Raw genomic sequence first — 13,158 nt, forward strand, 5'->3', positions numbered from 1 at the left:
ATGAGGGTAACAGGTAGTTATCACCTGGTGAGCAGACGGAACGTCTTCTGATTGGCTGAGCAGGTGTCCTTTATTCCCCGGTAGCAGGACACCTATGATGTCATGCAGGCTTCCAAGTTGCTTCTTTTCTAACTGACTGGCGAAGTGCCGTTACTAGTTCTATCGCATCTGGTTGTCTAGTCAAGACCGCGTCGTTAGTTCTATCGCATCTGGTTGTCTAGTCAAGACCCCGTTACTAATTCTATCGCATCTGGTTGTCAAGTCAAAAACCCAGTCGTCAATTCTATTGCATTTGGTTGTCAAGTCACCCCAACATTCTGCGCGCGTCCTTACATGCCTCCGATAGAGGCGCGTCTCACTAGATTAGGAAGTGGTGCCCATAGCAACGTACCAAGCGCAGTGGTGAATCTACTTTCTCATGAAGCCTTAGATCAACATATTAATAAATTAATACTTAAATGCTGGTAACCGGGTGATAAGCGGAATAGCTGCCATTATTTCCCTTGATATCGGGACACCTCGTCGGCCGCTATTCCATACATATTGCACACCACCCTCCATCTCTGTCTCAGGGATAGAAGCAAGCAGCAACAGCTGCAGCATCAATTGGCATCAGCGCAATATTAACATGAACATACATGACCGGTATATTTCGGACTGCACAAAATTTAAGCTTGTGGCGGACTTGTGAGTATTATTATTACAATGTATTGTATGTGAATGTGTAAATGTATGTGACTGGTAAATGTCCACATTTTTCAGAGTGCATTTCCACCCCCTCATTTCTGTTAATTCTACTACTTAACATCTGCTAACAAGTGCTACTACTCCTCTCTAATGTAGGCTGGCTGTTAGTGCAGCAACATTCAAGTTGGATGTGCATACATTTTATGTCATTTCAATTTAGAATCGAGTATCTATACTACCAGAGATTCAATTCAATTCAATTCAATTCAATTCAATTCATAGAAGCTTTATTAGCATGACAAAAAATATTTCGTATTGCCAAAGCATTGGTTGAAGATGCATTGGTAATGACATTATAATAAAATGAGTATTGAAACAAACAAACAACACATTAATGCTTGCAATTGTATTGCTTGCAATTGTATTGATAATATCAGCAAGAAAAGAAAGCAAACAGAAGTCTTTGTGTGTCTGTGCGTAAGCGTGCGTGGTGTGTGTGCGTGCATGGTGTATATGTGTGTGTGTGTGTAATATAATATATAACATAATAGGTTTCTATGGGCACCTAACGTGACCAGGTTCTGGTCTGCCTAAAGGGGCGTGTCATAATGCTCCTAGCATTGAATAGAACAGTCCTTGGGTCTGCTTAGGTCTGCCTAAAGGAAGATTCCCCCCCTCCCCCGCCCCTCCCCCTTGCGACAGTAGAACCCAGAAACAATGGGCCAATGGAACCTCTCTCTTATCTACTCCCTCTGATACTACTCTGCCACCAGCACCACCACTACTACTACTACTATGACTTCAGCGGCCTAAAGGCTCAGTTATGCTTCCTACTTGTGCCACAGAGTGAGCTTGACGCAGCCATGATGCAGTTAATTCTTGTTTATGCCCTGTTTTGAAGCACGGTCTGCGCGATGTCATTCCACGCTGAAACTGCCTTCAATACAAAGAGTAAACTAGACGTGTCTGTTGTTTTTTAGCATCACAGACTCGACGAGAATGAAAATGAAACATTAAATCTTTATATCACGTGCATGTTTGATCGCACTGGCAGCCACAGTAGTAGTTTGGAACAAAGAAGTGGCTCATTTGTCGAGGACGAAGCGGAATGTTTCCTCGACCTCGGAACCACTGTTCAACTGTCCAAATAACTTCAGCGTCGTAACTTGCAAGCGCATGTGTTGTCTTCGGTTCGTGTAAATAAATCAAACAACAAAGCACGGGCAACTTATTTAATGAAGAGCTCACAGTCCGTAGACCGACGAAGGTTAGAACAAGGAAGTAGCGCTTGTTCTCGACTCGAGGACAGAGCAGGCTGGTCGAGAGGACCAATCAGAGACCTATTTTCGCCCTTTCACGCCGTCGCTCCCTGCGTCGAGACACAATTTTGGGGAGGTGCCCCAGAGTACCTGCGTGATGGGGGGGGCTTCACTACGTTAACTGCGCGGCTCACTGCATCATGATGCAGTGACGCTGATCTCGAGGCATAAACCACCCTTAACTCTGCCACCACCACCAGCACCACCACTACTACTACTACTATGACTTGAGCTGCTGATCTGCGATCTCTATGCAGCCTGTAAACGGCGCTGGCTGGGATCTGCATGTGTGTGGGCCTGAGTCCAGATTCCCACTGCTATGTTTTCAAACACTCAGGCCATGCGCTACAGCCAGATGGCTCACTCTGCTGCCCTCGTCCAGAGTCTGCATGCCGCACGCCATTTGGCCTCTTTGTCCGTGTTACCCAAGCTACCGAAAGTGTGACCTTGGCGGGGGGAGGAAAAAAAAAAACAATTTGGCAGTATTCTTCGTCTGCCTTTTTTTTCTGTTTAGGTTTTGGAATGACTCAAGATTTTTGCTGGTATGTTTTTTTTGTTTTCATCCCAGTTTGAATGGCTGTGAATTGGCTTTCCCCTTCGGTGCCTTTTAGTCTTTCAGCGGTTTGGCTGTGAACACCCTCGTTGAGACAAAAAAAAAAGCTCCTGCACACTGTTTGCATTTGCAGAGTTTTACTTGCGACTTTTCGGTCTAATGACCTTCTTCAAGCAATTCAACCTGTTTGTCCCAGTGACTCCACTCCTACGCACCTGGCCGAGGAGGTGTGCAAGAACTAGGAACTGGGAACTAGGGCTGCACGATTATGGAAAAAAATCATAATCACGATTATTTTGGTCGAAATCGTAATCACGATTATTGAATTTCGCAGATTTTTTAAAAAATTGTAACAAGATGAAATACAACCAAGAATGAATTATATACGGGATGAGCAAAATAAAATGAATTGTAATAATTATGTAAAGGCAATAGCATGAAACTTAGGTGGACAGATTTCTGGCCAGGAACACCAGCCTGTCAATATGTTCTGGCTTCAATGACGCTCTCAAAGGTAGGTCACTATTGCCACGATTAAACCACGATTAAAATTTCGACTTCGATTTCACTAATTTATCACGATTTTCGGTTATTTTCGATTAATTGTGCAGCCCTACTGGGAACACCCTCACCTCTACCTCACCACCCCCAACTCTGTGACATTTTTGGTGGCTCTGGTATCGTTTCCTGCTCTCTCTGCTCCAGCCACTCCACTCATGTTCCAGTCTCCTGAGTGCAGTTCACCACGCGTGCAGACGGAAAGCAGCCCTTCATCCCTCTTCCCTTTTCCACAGCAACATCCGCTCCGGCCGATCCCAGAGGGACTAACATGAGTGGTCTGATTGCACACGTGGGGGAGACGGGAGGAGCAGTGGCGGAACAATTGCACACAGGGCCTCAGGGCAGCACACTGATAGGGCCCCCCCATACGGCCTGCCGAGGTCATAATAGGCCCCCTCCACCAATACAGGAGGGCCCTGGGCCCAGGGGCAAATGCCCTGCTTGCCCCCCTATAGCTCTGCCCCTGGGGAGGAGGAGGGTGGAGACGACAGGCAGGCAGGCAGGCAGGCCGCACAGGACAGGAAGTGGAGGGGTAGTGTTTCCTGTAGGCAATCCCTGCTGAGGGGGCGGGTTCAGGGTGGAGGGTGGAGGGGAGGAAATGACATCAGCGGCAGCAGACCCATCCTGAGTCACCCCAGGCATCCACTTTCTCTTATCGGTGTGCGTGCTTGTGTGCGTGCGTGCGTGCGTGCGAGCGTGCATGTTATTGGCTATTGCTGGGCTGTGTCCACATCGTTTATTTTTTTCCGTTCTTATACTGTAGGTGTTCGTGTGTGCGAGCGTGTGTGTGTGCGCGTGTGCACACACATGTGTTCAACCTATAGATGGGCTATTGGTTGTTGTCGCACACACATGTGGTCGACCTATTAGTGGTGTCAACAGTGATCGATTCGGCGATGCAATCCAATGCGGGGCATGGACGATCCAGAATTGATCCGGCAATTTTTTTAACTTTAAATTACTTCCATGGATATTTTGGGCGCAAATTAATGTTAAATTAAATAAAAGCACTTCAAAACATTGCAAGACTGATACAGACTGATACAGAAAACAGTAAAACAGTATCTGACTACTTGTATTGCCTCATCATGACTGATTAAACATTTGCTTTGCTTTCAGTAGAAATGTAATGCGTTGCAATTGTAGGATTGGATCGGATCGGATCGGATCGCATTGAATCGAATCGAATCGAATCGAATCGCTACGTCCCGAATCGGATCGTGAGGGCAGTGCCAATCCACACCACTACAACCTATAGATGGGTTATTGGTTGTTGTTGCACCGTGTCCACATAATTTATGAATTATGTTTTTTTTTGTTTTTTTTTATGATGCCATAGTTTATGATGACATCATTTTTATTATGAGAATCATATTAGCGCAAATTTATGTTTCTCGGCAGCCGTGGCCTAGTGGTTAGAGAGTTGGTCTTTCAATCTAGGGGTTGCCGGTTCGAATCCCCCCTGACCTCTCCCCACATCTCCATCCATGGCTGAAGTGCCCTTGAGCAAGTCACCTAACCCCACATTGCTCCAGGGACTGTAACTAATGCCTTGAAAAATAATAGTTGTAAGTCGCTTTGAAAATGAAAGCGTCAGCTAAGTGTAATGCAATGTAATGTAATGTAATGTAATGTTTCTCTTTTCTCTCTGTTCCAGGAGATTCAGCAGCAGAGGGCCTCCCAGAAGCTAACGTTTGCCTTCAACCAGATGAGGCCCAAGTCCATCCCCTACTCTCCCAGGTAAGACAGCTAGTAAACTTGTAGAGAGTTACTTGTGCACAATCCCTGGTGCTGAAGAAAAAGATTACATATTTTTTGAAAAAAACGTCATCGGCAATGAATGAATGAATAAAAAGAAGAAAAAATAACTTAAAGAAGAAAAAATCCAAAGGAGTGTGCGAACCTTTTTTCAAAAAATAAGAAAGCTAGTAAAGGAATGGAAACATGTGGTCTTGGCTGTGGCTCCGATGGCTAGGGCACTCACTTACAGCTATGTCGGAGACCCGGGTTCAATTCTGGCCTAAGGTCATCATTACCCAATCCTTCCCCATCTCTCTCTTATCTCGCGTTAGTTTCGTTTCTCCTCTCAAACTATCCTATCCAATAAAGTCAAGAAAGGCCTCAAAAAAATAATCAATAACGGGGGCGCTGTGGTGCAACGTGCTAAGCCCCCCCCCCACATTTGGGCTTGCATTGCATGGGGACCCCAGTTCGAGTCCGGCCGGGGTAATTTCCCAGCCCTACCCCCATGTCTCTCTCCTGCTCATTTCCTGTCTCCTCTCACACTGTCCTGTCATAATCAAAGCACAAAAAGATACTACATACTAATACTATACTATTACTGTAAACATACTATAAAAAAAATAAGAATTAATAAAAAAATGAAGTAATCCCCTGCTCCCCTTCGTCAGGTTCCTGGAGGTGTTCCTGCTGTACTGCCACTCTGCAGGCCAGTGGTTCGCCATCGAGGAGTGCATCACCGGCGAGTTCCGCAAGTTCAACAACAACAACGGGGACGAGATCGTGCCGACCAACCTCCTGGAGGAGACCATGCTGGCCTTCAGCCACTGGACATACGAGTACACGCGCGGGGAGCTGCTGGTACTGGACCTGCAAGGTAGAGAGGGAGAGACACACGCACGCACGCACGCACACGCACACGCACACGCACACGCACACACACACACACGCACACGCACACGCACACGCACACACACACACACACACACACACTATTTCTGTTGTACCAGATAAATTGAATGCTACAGATAAAATGAATGCTACACAGCAACTAGCAAGTGAGCTGCATTTTACTGAAGTAACTGCAACTTCTCGCAATTAATCCCAATAATCCAATGCATCGTGATAGTATCGTATTGTGCCATGTGTATTGTGATGTGCACTGAATCGTGAACCCCCAGCCAATACCCAGCCCTATTATACACCAATTATTCCACAGCATTTCCACTTAAAGGGACACTGTGCAAGAATTTTAGTTATTTATTTCCAGAATTCATGCGGCCCATTCACTAATGTTACCTTTTTCATGAATTCTTACCACCACCATCAAATTCTAAGTATTCATTATGACTGGAAAAATTGCACTTTTCATACATGAAAAGGGGGATCTTCTCCATGGTCCGCCATTTTGAATTTCCAGAAATAGCCATTTTTAGCTGCAAAAATGACTGCACTTGGGCCATACTAGAAAATATTAGTTTATCACATAGTAAACTTTCATGAAAAGATCAAATTTGGCAATAGGCAGCCCAGTTTCAATGAGCAGCATAGTTGCAGTACCTTCTTTGACCATTTCCTGCACAGTGTACCTTTAACTTCCCGGTACTTCCCATCTGGTGATGTGCTGTCCCTTATCTGTGTCTACAGGTGTCGGGGAGATTCTGACAGATCCCTCCGTGATCAAGAGCGGCGAGAAGGGGTGAGTTACCCATTAACCATTATCAAATGTGTTGACGTGAACAAACTTCAAGCTATTAATTTATTTATTTCATGGGTGTTTTTTAATACCGTGCGTCAGGTGAAATTCAGTACCTGTTAGGGCTGCACGATTATGGAAAAAATCATAATCACGATTATTTTGGTCAAAATCATAATCACGATTATTAATCACGATTATTGATTTTTGCAGCTTTTTTGAAAATTGTAACAAGATGAAATATAACCAAGAATGAATTACATACGGGATGAGCAAAATAAAATGAATTGTAATAATTATGTAAAGGCAATAGCATGAAACTTAAGTGGACAGATTTCTGGCCAGAAACACCAGCCTGTCAGTATGTTCTGGCTTCAAGGACGCTCTCAAAAGCAGGTCACTATTTCCACGATTAAATCACGATTAAAAGCATGAGTTCGATTTCAAAATGTTATCACGATTTTGATTATTTGTCGATTAATTGTGCAGCCTTAGTACCTGTATTGGCCATGAAATAGCCACAGCTGCTTAAAGGTGATGGTGCAGGTGAAGATTTAAAGGGATTTTCACAACCTTCTTGTTAGTGGTACAGATTTAAACTATTATCCATTGTTTGGAAGTCAGAGGCGTGCTCAGTCCCTTTAGAAAGATGAAAAAAGTATTCTTGTGGGTGCTCTTTGGTTCAAGGTTCAATGTCAAAAAAGTTGCTTGACAAGAGAAAAAAACTTTTCTTCACCAAGGCACTCCAAAAAGTATAGTTAAAATGTCTTTATTATTATGACATGTCCATTAAGGACTTAACTTATTATTATCCATTGTATTTGACTTAGTTTGGTACCACAAAACACAATTTTATATGAAAAAGTGGCAGTAATAGAGTTCTTCAGCGTTGACGTCAGCTTGTATGCGGCGTTTGGACTTCCGGTTCTATGGCGATTTTTTTTACATTGCAACACGCCATAGAGATTCAGGTTTGGCAAAAATATAAGTTGCACGCCAACAACGAACATTAGCGTGTCCCCGCATCCCTTTCTCATTAGTGGAACGGATCGTATCATCATGTTGGTGTATTCACATGTTAAATCATGACGATTATAATTCAATATTGCTAACCCCTTTCTGATCATTAAAACTTCCGAACTACATGCTTTCCTTTGGTTGCCATGGGTACAACCCTCCGCACATACATGACGTTAGATACAGGCGCCGCTTCTGTAGTCGCCAAAAGTTTCCGGGTTTAGCATATGGACGCAACATCGTATTTATGTCGAAGTTTGACACAAAATGATCAACCATGTCATACCTACAGCCTATTTTTAACACCCTCGACAGTTTGCGGGGTTCGCTAAGCGCGTGCTTGCACTCGGAGCTTATTTGAAACTGGCCCCTATTCATTCCCAATGGAGGCCGGAAGCCGATACGAACCAGGAAGTCCTTAAATGCTAACATGAAAGACTACAATCTACTACATGCTTCCGCGTTGCTGAAGAACTCTATTCTTCCCCCAGAAAACAGTGCATGACATCACATTGAGGACTGGCGCCCCAAGATTCTAGTCTTTCTGCTGAGGAGGAGTCCCCAATCTGACATCATCACTTAATTCTGTTTAAAAAGATAAACATTAAAACATGGACTCAAACACCATTTTAGAGATTTCTTCAAATGGTATATACATATCTTGAGTGCTTTAAGTACCTATTAATCATCACTGGTGGTTAACCTGTACCAACACCTTTAACTGGCAATAGAGGAAAACAAACAAACCAACAGCCATTCATGTGTATTTAAGCATGTGTTCTCCATAAACATTGACACTTGGAGAAACTCAAAAGCTGAAGCTTGCAGTAAATGATGTGTTGATGTCTGTGATGTCTGTAGCTCCCACAACATGATCTTCGGTCCGGCCAACCTGGGGGACGATGCAATACGGAACTTCCGGGCCAAGCACCACTGCAACTCCTGTTGCCGCAAACTGAAGCTTCCTGGTACGAAATAAACGCTAAAGTGTGTGTGTGTGTGTGCGCGTGTGTGCGTGCTTGTGTGCGTGCGTGTGTGCGTGTGTGTGCGTGTGTGTGTGTGTGTGTGTGCGCATGTGTGTGTGTGTGTGTGTGTGTGTGCGTGCGTGTGCACGTGCGTGTTTGTGTAGGTGTGTGTGTGTTTGTCTGTCTGTCTGTCTGTGTTTGTTTTGGTCTGTAGGTATTTATGTTTACAGAAAACGAAGGTAAATACAGGTGATTACACACTAGCTTATCAGTCGACACGCGTCTCATTTACATGTGCATCATAACAACACAAAGAACAATGATAGAGTAGTAATAGCAGTTGTTATACATGCGCACGAAAATGTGTCGCTGTGAATCAAAACCAATTGTTGTAGTTCCCTTCATCTCTGGAATTTCTCCACGGCCAGAAGCTAGAAGGGACCTGTTCAGGGAATCTCATTTCTCGACTGCGTAGTTGCTAACTGTGTTTGCTACTTTGTTGTTTGCATTGCGATTTCCCATTGCCAACTACTGAAGTTGCCAACTGGCTAACTACTACGCTTTCGAGAAACGCACCCCAGGCCTTTGTTAATGCTAAACATGGATTCTATGAAACAAGTGTTATTTTATTAACATTTGTAATGAAAGAATTAACAGTCAAGTTGAAAAGGAGTACGTACATGTCTAGGCAGATGTCTGCGCAAACTAATGAGGATTGTACTTGGAAAACTTTGGTAGTATTTACACTCTAGGTACTGTAGGTTACATACTATGCACAACTCTGGTAGGTTATAATTCCCTTAATTTCCCACAAGATCAATTAAGTTACTCATTCGTCCTTCTCTCTCTCTCTCTCTCTCTCTCTCTCTCTCTCTCTCTCTCTCTCTCTCTCTCTCTCTCTCTCTCTCTCTCTCTCTCTCTCCTCCTCCTTTCTTCCTCCGTTCCTTTTTTCCTCCTGGCAGACCTGAAGAGGAACGACTACACGCCAGACAAGGTGACCCTGAGTCAGGACAGCCCCCCCGATGACCCCTCTCCTCCCCCTCCCCCTCCTCCTCCTCCTCCACCTGCCCATGGCCCCGCCCAGCCCAGCAGCAGCAGCAGCAGCACCAAAGAACCGCGGCCAGCCATGCGCCTCATGCTGTAGGAGCGGTAGAGAGAGAGAGATGGAGAGAGAGAGAGAGAGAGAGAGAGAGAGAGAGAGAGAGAGAGAGAGAGAGAGATGGACAGAGAAGGAAGGAAGGAGAAGAACTGCTCTCCCTCAGCCGCCTCAGCCATTAGTAAACTGGAAGCCTGAAATTCCCTGTCTGTCGGCCACTGAAGAGGTAGACAGACACTCAGAGATGTTCACCTCCTACCCCACTAGCCTACTTACCCCACTCTCCCTTCACCTCTCACACACACACACACACACACACACACACACACACACACACACACACACACACACACACACACACACACACACACACACACACACACACACACACACACACACTCCCCCTCTCTGCTTATCTCCTCTCTCTCCTCACTCTCTCTCCTCTCCCCTTCCCCTCTCTGCGCTGCTCCCCCCACACACACTCTCCCTCCTCTCCCCTTCCTCTCTTCTCCTCTCCTCTCTTCCTCTCCTCTTGCCCTCTCCTCCTTTCCCCTTCCCGTCCTCCTCTCTCCATTTCCCCTTTCCATCCTCCTCTCCTCCTCCTCCCCTCCTTCCACTCTCCTTTTTTTAAATTGTTATTTCATGACTTGGAAGATAAGGCCAAACAGCAAAAAACTGTGTCATAGATGAAGTTACAGTGCCCATCCTCACCGGTGAAATATTATTACTACTCTTAGGATCAAATGAAAACATTTGACCATGTTTTTTTTAATATATATAAATATGTTGTTTTGGGCATGGGAAGGTTACTTTTATGAATTTATTTTTTAAAAATGGTTGTATATTAAGTATGAGTACACGGAAGTGACAAACTGGTACAATCTCATTGTTGTTTGGGGGGAAATAGTATTTATTACAAATAATGCTAAGATGCCTTGTATAAAATGAAAGCGATTTTAAGTGCATTGTTTTTTTTTGTTTCGTTTTTCTTTTTGGATGTTTCAAAGTGGTTTCTGAAGGGGAACCCTGCTCGTAATGAAACTCCCAAGATCCTTTGAGCAGATTTCAAGAAAATCTTTTTTATATGTGTAAAATATATGTAGAAATATGTATTATGGCATTTGTGGTTCATACTGATGAAATATATACAGATTTGAAAAATCTTGTAAAATATGGGCAGATTGCAATGCAACTTTTACAGTTCAATATATGCCATTTTAATGTGTCAAATGCTGATAACTGTGTCCACAAAAATGATTATAGAGGAATTTTTAATGTTATAAAGGTACTATCGTCATCTTTTGTCATTCAAGTAATGTATGAGAATTTTAATCCAGTGTATCTTATAGATACAGATATTTGGCACGAACTTTGCAGAATAAAATGGGAATATTTTATGCAGGGGTATTGTGAAAAGCAAAGGTATATTGCCGTTAAAAAAAAAACCTTTTTGTACTGTATATCATTTCAACTAATAAAACAATGAACGCAAAAGGGCATTTCACTTTGTTGTTTTATGTTATGCAATTAGAGAATGCATTTGATCAATTACGCACATGACATGGTACTAGAGGTGGAAAGAAACATTGGTTATGGTTTATGTTCCATTTGATTGACTTTGTCCATAGGTACCTAGGATAACAATTCCTATTTAACAATTCTCCCATTTAAAAGTTTCTGCTGATACATTAGGCCTTTTTAACTGAAGCCAGGTGTGGGTGGTAAGCTCGTGCCCAAGAGTCAAATCTGACAGTGGAGTCGTTTCATTTGGCCCACAGGAATATCTCAAGATTTCCATGCCACGTTTTGGTGCCAACTCACCAGTTTAATTTTAACTCACCAAAAATAAAACCCAATTCATTTTCAATGGGGTTTCATTTCTGGTGAGTTACTATGTCCATACCACTAAAGTACCAAAACATGGCATGGAAATCTACGGGGTATATTGAGGAGTGAAGTGTTAGTGCAACAATTACCTCAAACAATCTTTCACTTGGTGATACAAGCATCAAATTTGGTTCAGAGGTACTCCAGACCCTACCCTTTTAGAAAAGGTCGCTATCCAGGTGAAAAACCAAAATGGCGGCCATTTTCCAAGATGGCCGCCAATTGAACTACTTTTAAATGGCTTTTATGTATATTTTGATTGACTGATCATATTTTGAATATTTATGTATGGCAATATATTAAGTTGAGCATGGAAAATTCAATTATACACTCAAAATAAACCAAAAATATTGAAAATTATAGTATTTTCATAATTACATGTAAATAAACTAACACTCACTGAATGATTCTAAATATTACAAAAACAGTATGCCTATAATGATTACATGTCTGTTGTTTGGGTTTGTTGTTTTGGTAGGAAAACTCTCTGATGCACATGTTGGATTAGCTCTTTTTTGTCCTCACATTTGCAGGAACATAACTGTGTACAGTTGAGGCTAAAGCAATAGCATTTGCATCTTCCTCGGCAGTCAGTCTTGCATCCACATTTTGTCAGTTGCTGGCAACTCTCCACAATTGCAGGAAGCTTTGACCAGAGAACTTTCATCAAGGTCTCACCATCTTTTTTGCCACCCCCATTTGGCAGGGCTTTCAATTTGCATTTTGCAAGGGTTATACAATACCCTTACAGAGATATAAAGTGCAAGACTGGGCAACAGCAGGCATACATAGAACATGTATTAAGAAGAGGTATTGTTGTACATATTCAGTTATGTCCTATTGTGACGATTCTGACATGGTGATAGTAGCATTGTGAAATAATAATAAATATAAAGTAAGCAATTGTAATGTGCAATATTTACAACTAGTTGGTATCCAGTACAGTCATTAAGTAACAGGCATGAAGCAGCAGCAATATGTGTGTGCATGTTTGTGTGTGCGTGTGTGTGTGCGTGTGTGTGTGTGTGTGTGTGTGTGTGTGTGTGTGTGTGTGTGTGTGTGTGTGTGTGTGTGTGTGTGTGTGTGTGTGTGTGTGTGTGTGTGTGTGTGTGTGTGTGTGTGTGTGTTAGTGCAAGTAGAATGTTCAATCACAATTCAGTGTTGAGGGGGGGCTATCAGTGATAGGAGGGCAGATTAAGAGTTCAGCATCCTGATTGGTTGGTGTATGAAGGTCTTTGCCAGCCTGGTGGTACAGGAGCGGAGGCACCTGTACCTCTTTCCAGAGGGCAGGAGACTGAACAGTTTGTGTGCAGGGTGACCTATGTCCTTGGTGATCATCAGTGCTTTTCGGGTGAGGCGGGTGGTGTAAATGTCCTGCAGGGAGGGGAGTGGCGCTCCAATGATCTTCTACGCTGTGTTCACAATGTGCTGGAGTGTCTTCCTGTTTTGCTCTGTGCAACCTCCTCCCCACACTGTGATGCAGCTGGTCAGGATGCTCTTGATGGTCTCTGTATAGAATGTTGTCATGATGGAGGGTGTAGCACTTGCCTTCTTCAGTTTGCGCAAGAAGTAGAGTCGCTGTGGGGCCTTCTTCACCAGTGCTGTGGTGTTGGTGGTCCAGGAGAGGTCGTTGCTGA

The 13,158-nt window shown here is 43.5% G+C and overlaps 1 protein-coding gene across 1 annotated transcript in view; it reads left to right on the top strand.

The window, feature by feature from the left end:
- The window catches only part of trpm7 (transient receptor potential cation channel, subfamily M, member 7), a 77,492-nt gene extending 67,718 nt beyond the window's left edge, over positions 1-9,774 (top strand). The window contains exons 37-41 of the mRNA XM_063188388.1: positions 4,778-4,860; positions 5,532-5,737; positions 6,508-6,559; positions 8,435-8,541; positions 9,501-9,774. Coding sequence (XP_063044458.1) covers positions 4,778-4,860; positions 5,532-5,737; positions 6,508-6,559; positions 8,435-8,541; positions 9,501-9,682 — 630 coding nt within the window. The 3' untranslated portion in view covers positions 9,683-9,774. The remainder of the gene's footprint in view (positions 1-4,777; positions 4,861-5,531; positions 5,738-6,507; positions 6,560-8,434; positions 8,542-9,500) is intronic.
- Positions 9,775-13,158: the final 3,384 nt, after the last annotated feature.

The sequence above is a fragment of the Engraulis encrasicolus genome, chromosome 22, assembly GCF_034702125.1.
Source record: "Engraulis encrasicolus isolate BLACKSEA-1 chromosome 22, IST_EnEncr_1.0, whole genome shotgun sequence".
Taxonomy (NCBI): domain Eukaryota; kingdom Metazoa; phylum Chordata; class Actinopteri; order Clupeiformes; family Engraulidae; genus Engraulis; species Engraulis encrasicolus.